The 19,890-nt window shown below is 48.6% G+C and overlaps 1 protein-coding gene and 1 long non-coding RNA gene across 2 annotated transcripts in view; one reads left to right on the forward strand and one right to left on the reverse strand.

Annotated features, from left to right (window-relative positions):
* Window positions 1-3,900: 3,900 nt before the first annotated feature.
* Window positions 3,901-5,864, reverse strand: LOC139804004 (uncharacterized). The gene is made up of 3 exons (XR_011729244.1): window positions 5,556-5,864; window positions 5,345-5,451; window positions 3,901-4,686 (listed from the first exon to the last, which is right to left on the reverse strand). It is a non-coding gene; the product is annotated as an uncharacterized lncRNA (long non-coding RNA).
* An 11,602-nt stretch (window positions 5,865-17,466) lies between these two features.
* Window positions 17,467-19,890, forward strand: part of FOXK1 (forkhead box K1) — a 56,520-nt gene continuing 54,096 nt past the window's right edge. Inside the window, exon 1 of the mRNA XM_071761407.1 lies at window positions 17,467-18,141. Within this exon, the coding sequence (XP_071617508.1) occupies window positions 17,756-18,141 (386 nt within the window). The 5' untranslated portion in view covers window positions 17,467-17,755. The remainder of the gene's footprint in view (window positions 18,142-19,890) is intronic.

The following is a 19,890-nucleotide window of genomic DNA, read 5'->3' on the forward strand; positions in this document are numbered from 1 at the left end:
CCTTCAGCTTCCCCGAGCCTAAATGTCTGACAAAGACAGACCTTTAAAATGTTGGACAGAGACCCAAAGTGAAGGGCACCGTGATAAATTCTGGCAGCGGTTTGACATGATGGGAAATTCATTCCTCCCACATAAATTATTTCCTGCACTTTTCAAGCTTTAGCCTTTTACTGTGCATTTCCAGCCATAAACAGTGAAATATGACATTATTTACTTGGGAAGCACTAATAATGGGTACACGCCATAAAACCTGATGATGCTCTGGAGAGCTCCCAGCCACCAGCATAAACACAGGGAAGGCAGAACGTGCCCCAGACCCCATTGCAGGGACAGCCCCACCTGCCCCTTGCTTTATGCCTCCCTGAAGCATTGCTTAGTGCAGGCAGCCCAATTTATTCCCTGCTGGCACAGCTCCCCAAGCACACAGGGTGCCCTTTCCTTTAGGGTTCATCTCTCCTGGATTTATAAACATCTCTCAGCTACTTCAGGGCTGCCTGACCTGGCTTGCTTAGAGAGACATCCCCAGCAGAGCCCAGCTCAGATGGGAGATGGGGCTGGGAGATGGGGTAAAACCTGAGCCTTGCTCAACCCCACCCTGGGGGCTGTGGTGCTCAGGCCAAGTTAGCTTGGCCTGGCAGGCTGCAGGGGAGAAATGTCAAAAGGGATTTTCAGCACCTGTGCACGAATAATGCTGTAAGGAAGTCATGAAGTCCTGCTACTTCAACTTCCCTGCATTATTTTTTCTTCTTTTTTTCTTTTTTTTTTTCTTTTCTTTTTATTTTTTTTTCTGGAGGTCTTTACCCTTGATGCTGCTGAGCTTTGGGTTAGCTTAGCCTGGCTTTACATGCTCAGCCATAGCCATGCCCATGCTTTGGCCACTCTTGTCCTTGGCTCTGTGGGCTGGGAGCTGGCTGAATCTGTAGGAGATTCCTCCTGGAGAAGAGGTTCCTGGGCTGTTTTTGCAGCATCCCAGTGGTACAGCCCTTTTATTACGCCAAACCAGGGAAGTTTCAGGTGAAATAAAAGGTGAATGAATCCTGGGCTGTGCCTGGGTGCTAGTGAGGTTCTGAACTCAGAGGGATTCCTGCAGGAAACCCAGTAAGGGTTTGGATTAACTGTATGGGGTAGCTGGGTCAGCCTTTGTCATCCCTTTGGGTTTTGGCAGTGTGAGGAGCTTCTCAACCCCTCAAAATATCTGAGAGAGGAAAGCTGGCAGCACTGTCAGCCTGTCTGAGCAGGGGAGGAGGCACCTGGCCTTCTCCAAAGAAAATATAGAGAGCCTGTGGCCATATCTATTATCATTATTGGAGCTGTCAGCTGAGATTCAATACAGAGCTTTAGATAGATGTACCGAGGCCAGCTTCCACCCTGACTTCCCACAGCAGCACAGGAGCCAGCTCCTGTCTCATTTGTGTTCATTTAATTCCATTGATTTCATCGGAGTGAAGGGTGAGGAGGAAAGCAGCAGTGGGCTCTACAGATCACAGCCCAGGGCTTGGCTCAACCTCCTCGTCCTCCCTACACCATCACCAGGAGATGATGGGGAATCTGGGGATTCGATGTCTTGGCAAACCACAGGGCCAAGGCACAGGGATGAGCTTGTTTAAACAAAGATTTTGCTCTAAATCAGGTCTGGGAAGCTGGACACTAACTCCCTCTCACTTTCTGATTTCTATTATTCTCCCTCTGTGGCAGTTCTTACAGCTTAAGTGGTTTGTTCCATCTTAACATTGTACCAAGGAAGGGAAACCATTCCCTGTCTTATCAGAAATGAAGCCAATATTTCTGTTTTCCAGCCTGTTCCAGAGCTGTGTAGCAATTGGTCTCAAAGAAGTAGGTTCATGTCAGTTCTCCTGTTCTTGGTTAAAATATTGTGTCAGAAGTTAGTGCCCAGTGGGTGCTGGTTCACCTCAAGGATCTGTACATCTTGAGAACATTCAGGAGAGGTGATCAGGATGTTCTGAGACTACACCTGGGGTTTGCTGGTACCAGATTAATTGAAGGGCTGGAGAGGCTGCCAATGTGATTACCTCTTCTTATCTTGTTCCAAAGTCCCTGCAATATCTACAGTGCAACAAAGTTTATGTGTATGTTTGTTTTTTTTTTTAAAAATCAATAGCAGTGGAGGTCTCATTAACACCAGCCTATAAATAAGTTTCTGTGAGAAGCAGAGAAAGTACAACTTTCCTGTGAACATATGGTTCACCTTCAGATTTGAGACTGGGTTTTCCCTGTACGAAAAACTACAGAAAATCTAAAAAAAAATTACTAATGAGGAGCAAACCAAAGCCACCTGTAACCCACCCTCAGCACCTCCTGTGTGTGAGGCTTTGCCAAGTGGTTGTCTGAGCACTCAGGATCAGATTCCCAAGGTGAAACAGGTGTTGGATTTGTGCTTGGCTACCAAGCTTCAGTGTGTGGCTGCTTCTGAACCTTTTCCCCCATGGACAAGGACAATTCAATAGCTCCCCACAGAGGACCTGGGAGGACCTCAAGAGATGGAGATGGGCCCCAAGAGCTGAATTGAGATCCCTCAAAGCTTCCCTTCTCCCAAGCCATGGGAGTCTCAAGTAAAGAGACTATTCAAGTCACTCATTAATTCAAAGCAGGGCAGTTGAGAGGAGGGCAGACTTTATACCTGTGGAGGATGCTTTCTCCCACCCATCTCTTGGGGATCTCACCATCACTTATGCCCTATATTGCTGCCACCACTGTCTGGACCTTTGGATGGAGGAAGGCAGCTGCATTTTACCCCTGGGCTGTGCTGATTTAGTGGCTCAGCACCAGCCTGGTGGGCTGGGACCCTCCAGTCACGGAAGAGTTCAGGAGTTACCTCTTCCAAAAGCCACCACCACAGCCCAGGGCTGTCACCCACTGCCATCTGCAAGCAGCAAGGTCAGCAAAGTTCCTAGTGCCCTTTTAGCCTGCTGTGATAAACACACAGTCAGAAAGGTTTTACAGCAGAACGGGGAACAGGATCTGCCCTTTGTTATCCAAATGAGGCCGAATTTGTGGCAGCACATTGCTGTGAGCCAGGGCAGGTTTCGACTGGGATTCCCGATTCCTGAACAAGGACTGATGAGGCTCCCTGGGAGCTCCCATTGATCTTCCTGGTGAGCTCTGCAGGGCTGCAGCTGGAGAGGGTTTGTGTTTTCTCTCTCTCATTTGCACAAAAGGTGATGGTGATCCTTCCCCTGACAGACAGGAAGGATCTGGGCTGGGTTTCAGGCCAGGGATTTCACAGTGGTCCTGTCTCAGCAATGCCTTGGAGAAAGGAAGCTGCAGGAAGGTGTCTTGGTCTCTGCTCCTGGGATGTGGTAGCTCAGGGCAGCTTTTCCATGGATGAAGGGAGTTGCTTTTTGCTGGGAGGGCCAGAGCATCCCAGCCCTGGAGAATTCCTTAGCAGGACAGTGGTGCAAATGATTGCCCACTGTACTGTTGCTGGTTTTCATCAGCCTGGAAGCCTTCCTGCTCCAAGTTGTGTGGTTTAGGTCTCTCCTTAATATTTCAGGAAGTTTTCAGACCAATTAAATCTTTAATGTTTGCCTCTCGGCTCTTTGCACAGCGCCTTTGCTTCTACCTTTGTTGCAGAGGAGCTGCCTTCCCCGGTATAAACCACCTTAAACAGCTCCAGAATGAGCCAAAAATTCATCTCCCTGCTCCCCTCCCCAGACCACACTCTACCAAGGAGAGGGGAAACCAGAAGGCCCCGAGTTCACAGTCCTGGAAAGCAGAAGGAATTTGTTTTATACTAAATCTTTCATTCTCCAGATATCAAAACACTTTGTGAAGTCAGGGCCTGTAGGGAAGCAGTGCTGCTATTTATGTGATCAATAAAAAGTTTTACACGGAGCCTTGGATGCTCACAAAAGATGGGAAGGAATGTAGCTGAAACAGCTCTTTGCATGAAAACAAGATGTTTATTGGTATTGAAACACCCTGCTAGGCTGAAATCGGATGCCAAGCAATGTGAGCTCAGTCCTGGATGGTTTTTGTTGGGGAGGGGAGAGGAGCAGGCTGGCTTATTGCATAGGACTAGCTAAAATTTCCCTGTCATTATGTGTAATAATAGAAGGATAAATGCACAGCATGGTGAGATGATTGAGGTTGGAGCCAAGGGGGACAGAGCCAATAACATTTTATATATTTTCCTGCCAAATGAATTCTTCACACCTTGAACTACTTTTCTTTGATTTTCTTCTTTTTTTTTTCTTTTTTTTTTTTAATTTTTTTTTATATATATATATATATATTGAGGCAACAGCCAATAAAGGAAACTAATGGGTTAGAACCCACGTCAGCAATCTCCCACTGCACTCTATTCCCCACAGACTCCTTGCGTCAAAGGGAAGGCAGCAAAATAGGGCAACCAAAAGCTACCTAATAACCAAAATGAGTCGGTGCTTGTTCTGCCCCATGCTCAGGGCAGGTCCTGTTACCTGCAGGGGCTGTTGGACTGGTAGAGACCGTGGCAGCTGCCTGGCCTGGGGTGAAGTTGACATTTCGGGGTGTGACAGGAGGGAGCTCAGCTTGGGACTTTGCTCTGCATTCCTCCTGCCCCACTCCTTCCAGTGTAAATACATCTCTGGGACTGCCCTGCTTCTTCCTGTGCCACGCCCGTGCTGGGAGAAGATCTTCTTTGCTTGCTGCAGTTCCTCTCTTGCTGCTTTTAGTCTTGTTTCCTGTCTGGGAAGTGCAGAGAAGCAATTTATCCTGTGTATGGCCTGCCTGCCCCTTCATCAGGAAGGGCAATTTCATCCCACTCCCGATGTGTTCCTTCCCTCATTGCACTTTACTGACCTCAGCAATGTCCAATTAGCAAATCTGGGCCTCCCATACACAGCAGATATTACTTCCACCTCATTTCAAGTTTACCACTCCACTGGGTTTTGTTTTCCTCTTACCAGCACTTGGTGATTTTGCTGTGTAATAATGGGATCAGGGTCTCATTATTAGTGGGAACTATGGTGCTACATCCTGGGAAATGAGACACGGTGGGAAAACACTGACTGTCCCCAGTGCTTCCTGGGAGGCATCAACTGTGGATTTTGAGCCATCAGGAAGGGGGCAAACACTGGTTGTGCCACACAAATGCTGGAAAGTGCAGCATTAAACCTTATGCTCTTGGTACAAAGCCCTGAGGAGCAACAGCATCAACATGGTCTGCAGTTTTAGTAAGGGCTCTGAGAGCTGGAATAAGAACTTCATGCAGGATAAACTTAAATCTTTTTGTAAAGGCTCCTTCATACCCTAAATCCTGCTCTCAGTTGGTGCCTTTGCTCTGCAGGGCAGGCAGTGCAGCTCAGGGTGTCCTGCACCCACTGCTGCAGGCATCAGCTCTTACCTCAACTGTTCAAAGATTCTTCTCCCACCCTGTGCAGGACACAACTGTGGAGCTGCTCTTCAATTTCTCCATTACCAAGCCACAGGCACTGCTGCTGAAGCTGCACACTGGGAAAGAGCATTAGGAGCTAAGATGTCTTATTTATAGCTTGGAGAATCTGCATCTTGGAGCGAGGCACCGTACTTAAAAATCAGGAGAGACAAAGGGGCACCTTGCAAAAGTGAGTGTTGCCTGGGCAACATCAGCATCTGCATCCCCACGTCTCCCTGGCCCTGTGCTTAGCAAATCTCCTCCCAAATATCTGTGGTGCTTCTGTGTGTGCTCAGGCTCACACCTTGCTCCCTCTCCTTCACATCTGCATCTGCTTCTCCAAGGTGGAAGGCAGAAGGACTGGCACCAGAAGTCTGCATCCGCTGCTGGAAAGTAATGAATCTTCCTTCCCTCTTTTGGCTTGGCTCTCCTGCTGTGTTCTGCAGAATCCCAGGGCTGTGCTCACACCCAGTGCAAGCTTCACCCCGTGCCTGTGCCTTCCCACAGAGCCAAGTGCTCTAGTGCCCTCCCTGTGTGAAGCTGCACCACAGATCCTCTGTATCTGCCTGTGTCTTATCTCAAAGTCACATTTATGTAGTAGTTACATTTAAGGACAGATGCTTTTTCTCTCCCCCTCTCTGCTCTTCTTTTTTTTTTTTTTTTTTTTTTAACACTGTAAAGAGAAACACACTTTATCTTCCAGATTTGGGAGTTCTCTTGACAGCAGGCTGTGTGATGGATGTGCCAGGGCATCATTTCATCAGAGTATCAAGCCATGAGGTTGGCTACTGCCATTCATTCTTGTCATTTGAATCCTCTTGATGTGTAGGATCACATTAAAATCCTGTAAGATAAAAGTGCTGCATCTCTCCTTGTCAGAGAGGGCTACGCTGGCTCATCCGTCCCAGCCTGGGACAGAGCAGTGGAGGGGAACCCTTCCTTGGACCCTTCTTTGAAGGTGAAACATAAAAGTCTGCAGGTACCTACTCCCTATCCTGCTCTAATTTCTAAAGGAAGAATAGGAAAGCTCCTGTAACATTTATTATTTGCGGATTTCTCCACCCTGAGAGTCAAAAAAGTTGGGTTTTTCCTTTCATCCTGCCAATGACAAAAGGCGTTTGTCTTTCTTATGCCTTTTACTCTCTCCTGATTGCTTGGGGTTTGGTTTTTTTTTCAGCATCTTGAGCAGTGGGCTGGTGGCCAGATTTCTGAAGGTGTTTAAGCATCGACAGATGCAGCTGGGTACCTAGAGGGATTTTTCAAAAGCATCTTGCTGTAATTGTTTATGATATTCCTCAGTAGCATCCCTACCCCTGCCAGCATGGCACCCCCTGTTGCAGAACTGAGCTGGATTTTCTCTCTCTTCTTACTTTTGGTCTCTACTCCAGGCAACTCTACAAAAGGGGAACCAAATGGGCAAAATTTGCTGCAAATGGTTACACTTGGGTAGATTTTGGTGTCCTTACAGATACTGATGGGAGAGTGAGAAGGTGCCCACTTTGATTTACAGCAGCAGAACTCCAGCATGAGCAGAGCCTTTCCACAGATCTGATCTTAAACTGAGAAAGGTACCGAGAAATCAGCTGCCTGGTCCCTTTGAAATGCAAAATACTCCTGTGTTGCAGAGTCATGACTGAATTTGCCAGTGGATTTTGAGCATCTGGATGTTTTTTGGTTTGGTTTGTTTTTTTTTTTTCACAAGCAATTATTTTGCTGAGACCTTCCTCGTCCCTTTTGCCCACTTTAAATGCTGGGGGGTTACGTTTGTGCTAAAAAATGGACTGAGATTTGCAGGCAGGTCTGCAGAAAGCAGGGAGCTGACACGGGAGAAGCTGCAGGAGCCATCGCAGCCCAGAGCTGTTCCTAAAAGAGGGAAGGGATCTGGAATTTCCATCCTGCAGTGCCACCTATAGCACAGAGCTGGGCACAGCAAAGGGCTCAGTGAAAAAAAACCAAACCAGAAGCCATAAAAGAAAACCGCAAAAAACACCGAACTGAGGCAGCAGCCTGCGAGAAACCTGAGTGCTATAAATTAAATTTGCAGTTAAGGGCCATGTTGTGTTGGACTGGATGGGAGTGGAGGAGCTTGGAGGGTGAGTTCTACCCATCCTCCTGTCTGGGCAGCATCCTTAATTTTGAGGGGTTTGCAAGAGAATTTCACCCCCTCTCCAATAATGTAGGAATGGGCAGTTTTCTCCAGGGAACAGCTCAGGTTTTACAAAATCAGAGGCATGAAACCAAAACCCATTTTGACTCTGATGAGCAAAGGGAATTTCTTTTATTTTTGATTTTCAAAGCAGATGTTGCTTTCATGCTCTGAAACCTCTGAAACAGCTGAATGGATATTCTTCAAACTCTTCACACACACAAAAATTCACCTTTGGGCTGTGAACAAGTTTTAGACATTGCACTATGATGCTATGATGGAGATTTTAATTTTTTTTTTTTATCCCTCCACTCTTTTTTTTTTTTTTTTAATTTGGAAAGTTAAAAGGATCCTAAAATAGCAGCTGAGAAATGGATTAAATGTCCCTTTGTTAACTCTTAGCACTGCTCCAAGTCTGTAATTATCATTTGTTAAGGTGCCTGGCTCCCATCCGTCTTATACTGCCAGCTGCCACATTTTTTATTAAAATAACTGCTGAAATAATGCTGAGGACCAGCTCATATCTGGTGCAGTCTAGAGAGAGAGCTTTGCTGAGAAAACCAGGAGAAAGCCCAGCTTTGAGCTTCCAAATTGCCCTCTGAATTTGAGGAAGGAAATGGAGATGCTCCTTGGGACCCCCCAAGCATCTTTTGGCAGGAGGGGCAGAGGAACTGCTCAGCAGTGTGGAGTGCTTTGGCCTGAGCAGAAAAATCAACCAGTTCACCACTAGAAATGGATAAATCCATCACAGGCAGCTTCCCTGATCTAAATCTAGCTCGAAAGGGACAGAAATAAAAGAGCAATTTCCAACAGGAAGGTCCTGTGGGATGCCCAATCCCAACAACAGCCCCATGGTAATAAATGTTAATGCTTTGGGGAACATTTCTAGCTTATTTTAGCCCCTTTGTGTATTGCATGGGAATACCTAGGAGCAGTGGACACCTGGGAAATTATTCCATTGACAAAGCATGGGCCAAAATCAGCAGCTCCTGCTTGCACCATTAATTTTTAGTGACTCCTGTTTGCACTGATGAGATGAGTAACTACTCCCAGTCTGAGCACAGAGCAGATCAAGCCCTGGGTCAGGATGCTGGTGTCTGAAGAAGGGATTTCAACCCCCCCAAAGGTGCTGGAGACTGAGAGGGAGCCTCTTGTGACCACTGGAAAGGGTTTGGTTGAGCAGAGCCCTTTGCACAGTGGAGCTGGACGGGCTCTCTGTGGATGGATGAGTTCCTCAGCTCAGCCACTGCCTCTTTTTAACAGCAAATTATGTGCTAAATTAAGCTCTGGAAAACAAATTGCACACTCAGCTTGGCTGGAAGGGCAGATTTCCTCCATGGAGCCACATCCACCTCCCACAGGACTTGCATGGATGACCAGAGCAAACCCTGGAGTCCCAAGGGGAGCTTCAGCTTCTGGGTGCTGTTTGCTGCCAAAGCTTGGGGATTCTTTTCAGGTTTTCCACTAAGGAAAATGCACAGAGTGGGGGCTTGGCTGGGGAGGGGAATCAGGGAAGGGCTGGAACTCACTCAGCTAAAGCCCTTTGGGCAAGCCAAGGTGTTCCTGGAGGGATGGGATGGGATGTTCATGGAAGAACAAAGCATCTCCTGCTCTGGAGCTGAAGGCACAAAGAGCTGAACCAGAAACACACTTCAGCATCTTTAGCAGTAACCCCCACCCGTGTCTACACCCACAGTAATTCCTCCCATTTGCCTTGTGAATCCAGTCCAATTTTCTTTTTATTCTTGGGCACGCATCTGTAAAGAGCCAATTGTGTTCAACCCTGCTAATAAATTGTATGGGTTTTGTTTCTTTCCTTTCCTTCCAGAGCTGCTTTGCCTGAAGTGCCACTCAGTGTGCAGAAGGGGTTGAGATGATGCCTTGGTGGCCACATAAAAGTTCTTTTTGAGCAGGGCCCTTCTTTCTTGTGAAAGAAACCCCTGGGAGATGCAAGCAGCTGGCATCTGTGTATTTTCATCACTGTAAAAACTTCATTTTACTTTTATTGCTACTGAAAAACCCTGGATAGGTGGATTTAGGTGTATTTCTCATCTGGCTGATTAAGCTGAGGTTAGAGGCCTCCAGACAAACAGCTACCCTGATCTCTACCTTTGTGCATGTGGAAGTGGTGCATTTCCACCTTTTTCCAAAAGAAAACCAGAGGCAAAACGTTGCTAGCATGGACACACAAATAATACCCTCTCTTTTTCATCTGAGACTCCAGCACAGGTTCGTTACACCCACTTAGGCTCCTTTCAGCTCCCAGTAAGCCTCCGGGTTGCCTAGCAATCCTAACAATATTTTATGAGGTCTTATTCCATAGGCACATTTTGCTAATGCTGAATTTTAGCTCGAAGCTCCAGGAGAAGCAGGGAGGAAGCCTGAGATAGCATCACTCCAATTTATTACAGCAAATAGACAGGGGGGGAGAAAAAATAATAAAATCTCCAATTATGATGAGGGGCATTTAGCAATAAGGATTCATATCATGCCCCAATGTGCTGCCAGGGGGGGTCTCTGTGCTATCAACCAGGTGTAGCAACACAACCAGGTATCTGTGAGTGTGCACAGCCAAAAGGAACCAGCTGCTAGCAGCCAGGTTTCCAAGCAAACCTCTAATGGAAAGGAATGATGAAGGAAAGCAACTTCTGGCTGAATGAGACAGAAAAGAAACTCCTACATTATGATTATTAGTTTGTTGATGAAGAATGAGCTTCAGTTAAACTGTTTCATTTTTGGAAAACGTGTTTTTAAAAAAAAAAAATAATAGACGTGTTTTCATGCTTTTTTATTTCTTTCTGCCTGGTTTTGGAGTGATTTTAATTTTTTTTTCAGTTTCCAGAGTGCAGAGATTTTTCTCTGAGCAGGTAAACACATCCCCTCCTGCCCGTGAAGCAAGAACATTAGCATGAGACAACTGGTAAGTGAGAATTACTCTAAACAAATGAGAGACCCATTTCATTGATTTTCTTCTCACTGGCCATGCTGAAGGACAAGTAAATTGGATTTTTTAAACCCTTTCACTTTGAATACTATTCAGTATCAACAGTAATGTAAGTAAAACTGTTTAGAGCAGATGTTTTCCTAAAGTTGACAGTGTGCCCTTAAGTGAGGCAGGATAATTGTACATCCAGGGTTTTCCAGCACTTCCAGCAAATGCCCTTCTCTCACTAACACAACTAATGGAAAGGGGAGCACAGAATGGGAAAAGGAGAGAGTTTCACCCTTAATTCAGGATTTTACTCAGAACCAGTGTTAATGCTGGAAATATAATCAAAAGCCAGGTTTGCTCAGTGCTTTAGAGGTGTTTATGGAACAGCAGGACATGGACAGTCCCCTCCCCAGCATCTGCTGGGATGCAGTGATCCCAAAGGATGCTCAGGACCCACTGCAACTATGGTTTACAAGTGCCTTTACTAATCCCTACTTCAAGGATAATCTGTAGGCAGCTAAACCTAAGGATAGGCCACAGAAACCTCAGATTTCCTCTACTGGAATGATACACAGCAGCTGAAATCCAGGGAGGTTGCCACCTTGGTCCCTGGGCACCTCGGTTGGTGTCAGGGTTCTTACCCCAACTCTTCACCTCTGCCTTCATTCAGTCCTTTGTCCCTTATCTGAGAAAACCCAAAGCCACCTAAAGACCATCTTAGCACATCCTCTAAGTCTAACCCAGCTGCCCAGTGTGTACATTCATCCCTCTGAGCCAGGAGACCCGAGAAGGTTGGGAAAAGTTGAATCCAGACCTTTTCCTGTTCCCTTTTTCCACACGTGGCTTGGCCCAGCGTTTGGTTTTTTTCCCATTTGGAAAGAAAGCTGTTGGTACCCAGCAGATTGAGAGGTGATAGTTCATTAAAGGAGAAAAGTTATTAATTTCTGGAGGGGCAATAAGCACCTGAATGCAGCCATGCCCAGTGAGAGTACCACAGAGCCCAGGCTGCTGGTGATGTAGCAAGGAGGCTGTTTACACACATAACCTGCCGTGGGTTATGGATCCAATTCTAGATTGTCCTGACCTTCCCTGAGTGGTTTCTGCCTGTGAAAATAGAGGAAGGATGTTGGGATCAGGTGTGACCACTGTGGGTTTGGCAGCACGTTCTGCCAGCTGCACATCATGATAGGTACATCCTCCCAGGTGTGAATCAGGATGTAAGGTTTGGGACAGTAAACATCCAGGTGCTGTGTTTTTTGTTTAAGTGTTCTGTGATCACACAGGGGAAATTTTGTAGCTTTACTGGCTCCTCTGGCTTCTCAGGCAGGTTATAAAGCAAGCTATTTAAGATGAGCTGCTTCAAACCCTCCAGACACCACACAGAGCTTGTTTTCAGCAGCAACAGGCAGGATGTGCTACACTCGCTCATAAAAGCCCAAACCCATCCTCCTTTTTGGGCTGAAATGCTTTGTGTCTGATACCAGATTTTATACTTACTGCTTCAGTTGTTTTTAGCTGTTGAAAAGTATATGGCTTTGTTTTCTTTTTCTCTGTTTGCATCGACGGAAAGTGAGAAAATGAGATCATTCGACAATGACTAAAGGAAATAATTCAGACCTGGATTGTGTTCTGTATTTCACAGGGGTCTACATTTCAAGCCAAATTGAAAGAAAATTCTCTGAGCAGGTTTACAGCTCGAAGCACACACATGGGTGTAAATTTTATGAATTATTTTAACTGCAACCCATGAAATGGTATTGCTTTTGTAAAATTATCTCGACAACAAATGGTCTTGTTCAAGGCTTTCCAAAATGGGCTGTCATCCATCAGACAGTCACTGGCATGGATTCTAGAAAAGTGACAGCATTTCTGCATGGGGAATGAGTTGATCATATAATATCTTATGGAAAGGCAGAGTCTGGGCATCAGATGTTCCTAGATCTTTATTGTATTTCTGAGAACTTGCTGTGAAAATATATTCTTGTTAAGTGTGAATTGGAAAAAAAAAAAAAAATCCCTGTGAAACCTAAATAAACTGTGACAGAAACATTTCCAGTGTACTGGAGTTTACAGTAAACAGGATCACAGCTGATTTAGAAATGAAAAGATTCATTACTATAGAAAGAAGCAGCTTTCCAGGCTGTGCTGCTAACAGATCCAGCATTTTGTTTAGCCCCATCTTGCCAGGCACCAAGGCTGCTGCTCAGCACCCAGAATGAAGCACACAGCACCTTGCAGAAGACAGCCCTGACCAAGCAGGGTTTGATGGATTCCTTCCTTGTGGTAGGTCCCACTGAGTGCTTTTTCCTTTCTCTGATGCTTCTGCCTTCAGCTCAGCAGCCTATTGGCACTCAGAAAAAAAATGGTGGGTTTGCATCTTCTGTAAGCTTTCAGGACCTTGTGTGCTCCCACCATATTTCTGACTCACTGCTATTGTTTTCCCCAACCTTCTGCTGATTAAAAACTCTGCAGGGAAAGAAAGAATTTTGCCATCAATATAGCAGCACCTCCTCCACAAGCAAAGCCTTTCTTATCAGGCCGTGTGCATTCAAACCTGGAGCAGAGGTCTTATGAAGATTGTTGTAAAGTTGCTCTGATTGAGGAAGGGTATTTATGGGTGAACCAGGTAGGATTAGGGGTCTGCTGGGCTCTCCAGACCCTTGGCAGCAGGTCTCATCCCTAAGGCTGCTGTGAGCATCATAGGTGCCCTCATGGTCAGAGACCCTGGTGGATGCAGGCTCTGCAGATTTACACACACTGCCCCAGGTCAGGCTGAGGGATGTCACTGGAGAGACATAAGGATCAGGGTTAAAAGCACAGATCATGCAACAGAATTGAGAAAACAGGTAGAAATCCCATAGGAAACTGGCTGAAACACCGTGAGTGTGCAGGTGTGTGCCAGATACTATCGTGCTCCCCAGCATGTTTCAGTACAATGAATTTTATTTAACTTCTTGCAGCTGCTTGGTTAGGAAGAAATCCTGCCTGACACTTATAAGTCCATACCCTTCTTTGCTCCTGTGTCACAGCACTGTGATTTCATGAGACAGAAAGCAGAATTAAAAGCCACTCAACTGGAGAAAGAAGGGAGGCTGCTCCTGAGCACAGGTAGGTTGGGGGAAGTGGCTCCACTGGTACAGAGCACATTGCCCATCACCTTCATTGCTTCAAATCAGTTTGGACAAAAATCACAACAGTGTTTAAAACCTCCTTGATGGCTGAGGGAAGGGAAAGGGAGAAGGGTTGCTGGGCAGGAATCAAAGTGAACACTGCCCCGTTTTTCTGTATTTTATCTAAATGTTTGTGTGATGCACGTCCTGAAGTCCCTGCTTGCTTGCTAATGATGCACAATTCACATCAGCAGAAGCCCTGTCACCCTTAACCCCATCAGATTGGCACTGTGCTCAGGAGGAATGCTGGGCTGGGCTAGCATGGAGACAGCAGGGTCTGTTTTCCTTGGAGTAATTGCTTTCCTTCACTCTTCTCCTCCTCCTTCCCGGGGTCAGGGCTGTGCACATTAGGGTAGCTTTCACTCTGAGCATCAATGTGTTGTCTGGCTGCTGGGTAAATACATCAAGCAGCTCCTGCCCAGCGTGCAGCTCACATCGTGCCTGGCTGTCCAAGCTGCTTTTCAATTATGCTTTGGTCTGGGGGTAGAAGAGATTTCCTGCAGTGCTGAAGCCAGGCAGCTTCTCTGCTGAATTGGGGCTTGATAAATATGGATTCAGGTGAGCACCAGCTATGTGAAGTGCTGTAGAAATGAAGCACTTCACTTAGAGAAACGGAGTGTTTTTAAGCAGATGCAGCCAGCAGATAAATGCAGAAATGTTACCTTTTATCACTGTTTTTGCCAGGTTTGTGTTTGCCCAATGCAGTGGTATCTGGGTGACCATAACAACCCATTACATTCATTTGCCCACAGCTGATAGCACAAACCAGATCCCTGCTGTACATCACTGCACTGAGACAGTCAGCAATGACACACAGCCAGACAAATATTTGACAAAGGACAGTCGGGTCTTGCACTGCTCCCTGAGTAATGCTGACTATATTCCAGCTCCTTTCTGCTCTCTTTGTCCCCTTCCCAGCTGCTTTGTTCGAATGTTTCATTTCTCTTGCAGGTTCAGATGGCCTTAGTGCACACACGAGGGGGAGCAGGGCAGCATCTCAAAATGGCTCTGTGGAATTATTTTGGCATGTGCAGAAGCAGTCGTGCTTGTACAGGGTCTCAGCACCACACCATGCAAGTGCCCAAGCATGAGCCTGGTGGGAGAGAGCCCAGAGCTGGCTGATCTGGATGGCCAAGGTGCTGTTCCCACATCCAAGCATTGTCCCAGTGCCTGGGCACATCTCAGGGGTGGCACAAGGACTGTGAAGCTCCTGACCAGCATCTCAAAATGGCTCAAGGTGTCATTGTGGACTTATTTTGGCATGTACAGAGGCAGTTGTGCTTGTACAGGGTCTCAGCACCATACCAGCATGATCCTGGTGGGAGAGAGCCCAGAGCTGGCTGATCTGGATGGCCAAGGTGCTGTTCCCACATCCAAGCATTGTCCCAGTGCCTGGGCACATCTCAGGGGTGGCACAAGGACCGTGCAGCTCCGGGCCAGCTGAACATTTTGGTAGGCAACTTGTAGAGTCAGGGAGTTTGGCTACACCTGCAGACATACTCATCTAAAACCCTGCTGAGGAAAACGAACCGCTTTAAAGTCAATCCAGCCATACGGGATGAGATTAATTTAATCCAAACAATTTTGAGTGCATTTACATCAGGCATTTACACTGTGGCAGCCAGCTTGACTTTAAGCAGGATTAGTTGACTGGAGGAGCGCAAAGCGTTTCCTTGTCTGAAGGGCTCTTGGTTTGATGCTGTTGTGGGGTGGATTAGAGCCAAGCAGAGCGTTGGAGGCTGCTGAGCAGAGCTCTGTTTCTCACAGCACAAGCAGCTTAGGGAATGGATGCTGAGCAGAGCTCTGTTCCTCCCAGCACAAGCAGCTTAGGGAAGGGATGCTGCAGGTGGATGGGCTGCTAAGCACAGCCCACCCAGCAGCTCGGCAGAATCCTGTTTCTGTGCACTGCTTGAGCACATTTTGCATGAGGCTGGGATTTATCTCAGCAGTGGTGCTGGCTTAAGCAGTAAATTCTGCTTGGAAGAAATTTTCAGGCAGAAAGGAAAAGGCTCGTTAGGAAAAGCCTCTCAGGGGCTGGTGTGGCAGGAGTGTCTCCGTGGCTGCAGAGTGACCCTGACACGTTTGGATGTGCCCGCTGGCATCCCCAGCTCTGCAGTCCTGCAGCAGTGAGGCTGTGCCAGCTCTGCCCTGGGTGCTCGGGAAGCCTCTGAAGCAGGATGAGGATCTTCACAGCTGGGCTCACGTGCCAGCCCCGGGCTTTTTTGCTGACTGGAGCTGCAGAAATCCATAGCCTGTATTCAGGATGGGAGAGGTAATGGGGCACAGCCCTGGCAAGCAACACAACTCTTGGCCCCACATCAGACAGGTCCACAGGGCTGCTTGCAGCTCCTGTGTTCAGAACCACCGCCCCACTCCTGCTCATGCAGGGCTGGTTCCTGCCTGCCAGCCAGCCTGCCCCCAGTGCCTTTTCCCATGCAGCCATGGAAACATCTGGTAACAGCCTCACCCTATTTCTGCTCCTTTTGAGGTCCTTCTGGTCACGTGGTAAGATTTGGGGTTTTAGTAAAACATTAGGCATGAACTAAAATCTCTCTGGAGCTGGTTTGTTGTTTTTTTTTTTCACCTCCCTTGCTCCCACACGCCTGCCTACCAGCTTGGGTCCCACTCTCATCTTGGTTTGAAGGTGCAAAAGGCATGAGCCAGTTCTTCCATGGGACAGTGTGTGACACTGGCTCTCACCTATCAGATGGCCACATTTTATTTTCTGGCTTTTTTCTGATGCTGAGCAATTTGGTGCAGGAGAGACAGATGGGTACCAGCAGAGCAGCTCCCCACCAGAGCCCTGGGTACACCCCGGCAGTGTGCCATGCCCCTGCTTATTTGTTTCTCACTATTTCAGCTGTGATTTAATTCCAGGCCTCCGGGATGGACACTTCTTGTGACCAATCTCCCTTCTCCCCATATTCCCTTTGGGAATGCCTTTCATCCCTCTCATGCCCTGGGGACTGCAACCTTGTGCTGTGTCTCAGCTGAGTCTGGCTGAAGAGCAGCCACACTCACTGCGTGGGCAGTGGTTATCAGTGTTTCCTTAGTTGGTACTTTCCTTTCTTTTTCCTTTCTTCCTCTCATTTTGTGCTCTTTGGTGGCAAAGAGCACGCTGACTGAGGATGTCTCAGATGAGATGTCTAATGCAGGTCTCAACTGCTCAGCAGTCATTAAACATCTCCGGGAAGATGTTCCAGGCACAGGGACGTTAACCTTGCACTCCTGGAGCAATTCCAGCTCGTTTAATTACAGCTTTCGTAGCTGGAATTTGCTCTGCACTTTTGACTGGTTGTAGGATTTTTTCTCCCCCCTTCTCCGCTAAGGTTTTGAGAGGCCTCGCAACGCGCTGCTGCGTTCCCCGCCTGAGCTGAACCAATGCGTAAATTACAGCTGCTCCTTCTCCCCAAAATCTCAAATTAATTTTATTTCCTTATTACTTAGCAACTGGGGATTCTGCAAAATATCAGTGGTACCAGTATAAATAGGTATAAATAATCTAACCAGTACAGAGTACGTATGGCCCAGACACAGGATGCTGTTGCAGAGAACGTGACAGTTACAATTCAGAAAATAACTCATGTAAAGTATATATATAAAGTCACTTGAAGAATGACATTATTAATTAAAGAATTAAACTAATTGAATGCACTCTAAACAACCTACACACACTCCCTGATGATGAAAAACTTTCCTGCCCCAAAGCGGGGACGGTTTTGGGGTGGGCGCGGGCGGCACTTTCGCGATTCACCTGACGGAGACGGCAGAAAGCGATTTCCCTGCCGGGGTTCGGGGGGGGGATGTGCGGCGGGAGCCCCCCCCGAGGGCTCCGGCTCCTCAGCACCTGCCCGAGGTCCGGGCCCAGGGCCCAGCGCTGCCCGCCCGCCCGTGCCTGCAGGCGGCGCCGCGCTCCCGCCGAGCCCGGAGCCGCCAGCCCCCGCCCCACGCCATAAATCGCGGCGGGGCGGCCCCGGACTCCGGCGCTGCTGCCGGGGAGGCAGGGGAAGGCGGCGGCGGTGCTGGTGGTGGTGGCGGCGGCGCGGGTTCGGCTCCCGCTCCGCCCCGCTTCCCTCCGCCCCGCCGGCTCCGCCCCGGAGGCCGGCACGCTGGCTCGCTCCCTGCCTGGGAACATGGCCGAAGTCGGGGAGGACAGCAGCGGGGCACGGGCTCTGCTGGCGCTGCGCTCGGCGCCCTGCAGCCCCGCCGCGGCGCCCCCTCCCGGGCCGCCGCCCCCGGCCGCGCCGCCCGCCGCCGCCTCCGCCGGCCCGGTGCTGGCACGGCTGCAGGGCCGCGAGTTCGAGTTCCTCATGCGGCAGCCGGCCGTCACCATAGGCCGCAACTCCTCGCAAGGTTCGGTGGACGTCAACATGGGGCACTCCAGCTTCATCTCCCGGCGGCACCTGCAGCTCAGCTTCCAGGAGCCGCACTTCTACCTGCGCTGCCTCGGCAAGAACGGAGTCTTCGTCGACGGCGCCTTCCAGCGCCGCGGCGGCCCGGCCCTACAGCTGCCGCCGCAGTGAGTGCCGCCCAGGCGGGCCGGGCCGGGTCGGGGGCGCGGGGGCGGTGGCTCCGTAGGGAGGTGGCGGGGGCCTGCGGGGCTGGGCCCGCTCCGGAGGGAGACGGAGGGGCCGCGGCCTGCGGGGAGGGATCCGAGGAAGGGCATGAAGGGGCGGAGAGGGACCCACTCCGTCCCGGGGAGGAGAGGTGGGTCTGGTGGGACCGAGGAGGAGGAAGGAGGCGGTGAAGGGACAGTGAGGTGCCAGTGTCCCACGGGGTCTGCCAGAAGCAGCGCCTGAGGGTGAGGTGCTGCTGATGATGATGATCAAAAAGGTGCGGGATGATGCCTCTACCCACAGAGCCTGAGAGGATAGTGTGGGGCCCTTCAGATGAAGTTGGTCACGGTGGGTGAGGGACCCTCACCCGAAAGGGTGATTTGTGACCAGGTAGTGAATTCATCTCAGGGGATGCCCTCATCTTCCTGGCCCTGCTGTAGTCTGTGTCTGAGACAGAGGATGGGAAACCATGCCTGGGGAAGAAGTGTGAGCTTCTCACCCCAAGGTGTTTTACCGCTCATGTCCCACATGGTCATCCATCATCTTCCATGCTTGCATCCCGGCTGACTCTGTTCAACTTATGGTCTTTAAGTTGTTTCCCAAAGAAGGGGCTTCTAGGCACTGGGCTAAAACTTGCTATACCCATGACCTGTATTCCCTGGAAAAGATCTTGGAGAAAAAGTTGGGGAAACTGCTTTGCTTATTCTAGGGTTGGCAAGTTGAGTGTTGTTCCTGGTGTCTCTTTGTGGCAGCAGAAAAAAGGGAGTTGGACCAGACCAAGGTGATGTTGCTCACCAGGACATCCAGAGAGCAGATGCCCAGGAGGTGGTTTTGCTTCATTGAGGATGGGTTAGAGGACTGCAGGAAGGTTTTCTTCTGTGCTAGCGGGGAGGTGGTTGTCTGAGCTGTGTTGGAGATAAATTCCCTTGCAGAAAGAAGAATGAGGTTGACATTAATCTGTTTCTTCCTCTGAAAACGTTGTCTATGGTTGCTGAGCACTGTCCAACGACTGCAGGGCTTCACCCCAGGGGCAGCAGCAGGGTAGTGGTGGGTGGTGTAATTCCTGCCTGTGCCTCTTCAGGTCATACCAGACAGACTGTGTCCACTGCCATCTCTGAGTGAAAACATGATCTGAAGGCAGGAGATTAGGGTTTTATGGTGTAGGCCTTTTCTTTGTATAAAACATCAGTTTTCATCTATCATTTCTTGGCTTTCCTACCGTTTACTTCTAGCACCAGGGTCCTGGAGTTCTCCCTCTCCTGCCAGCCTGTTGCTCAGGGGAAGGTTTTTTAATTACTCATTTCCTCTGCAGGCTGCTTCATTTTGTACTTAGTAATTTAGTTATAACTCCCTAGCTGCTCGCTCTCTGAGGCATTTTGGTTTGTAACGTGTTTCATTTTCTAAGAGGTGTCTTTTAGTGTCTATTTAATTAATCTTGCTTTGTAAAACAAGACCATCAGAAGCCCAGGGCACTTCTGTTGTCAGCCCCTCTGGCCCTGGGTGATGGGTTTATCTGTGTGAGCTCACTCCTCCCTGTCCTTCTGTTTCTTCAGCTGGTTAATCATAAGCATTGTCCACAAAACCTCTCTCAAACAGTGACTTGGTTGCTTATTTCTCTCCCTTTCCGTTTGCTCGTGATTCTTGGAATGGCAATTTTCCTTCTTCATTGCTTTAAAGGGAGGAGTTTAATGTACAGTTATGACCTCTGCACA

This window comes from Heliangelus exortis, chromosome 17 (assembly GCF_036169615.1).
Source record: "Heliangelus exortis chromosome 17, bHelExo1.hap1, whole genome shotgun sequence".
In the NCBI taxonomy this organism is placed as follows: Eukaryota; Metazoa; Chordata; class Aves; order Apodiformes; family Trochilidae; genus Heliangelus; species Heliangelus exortis.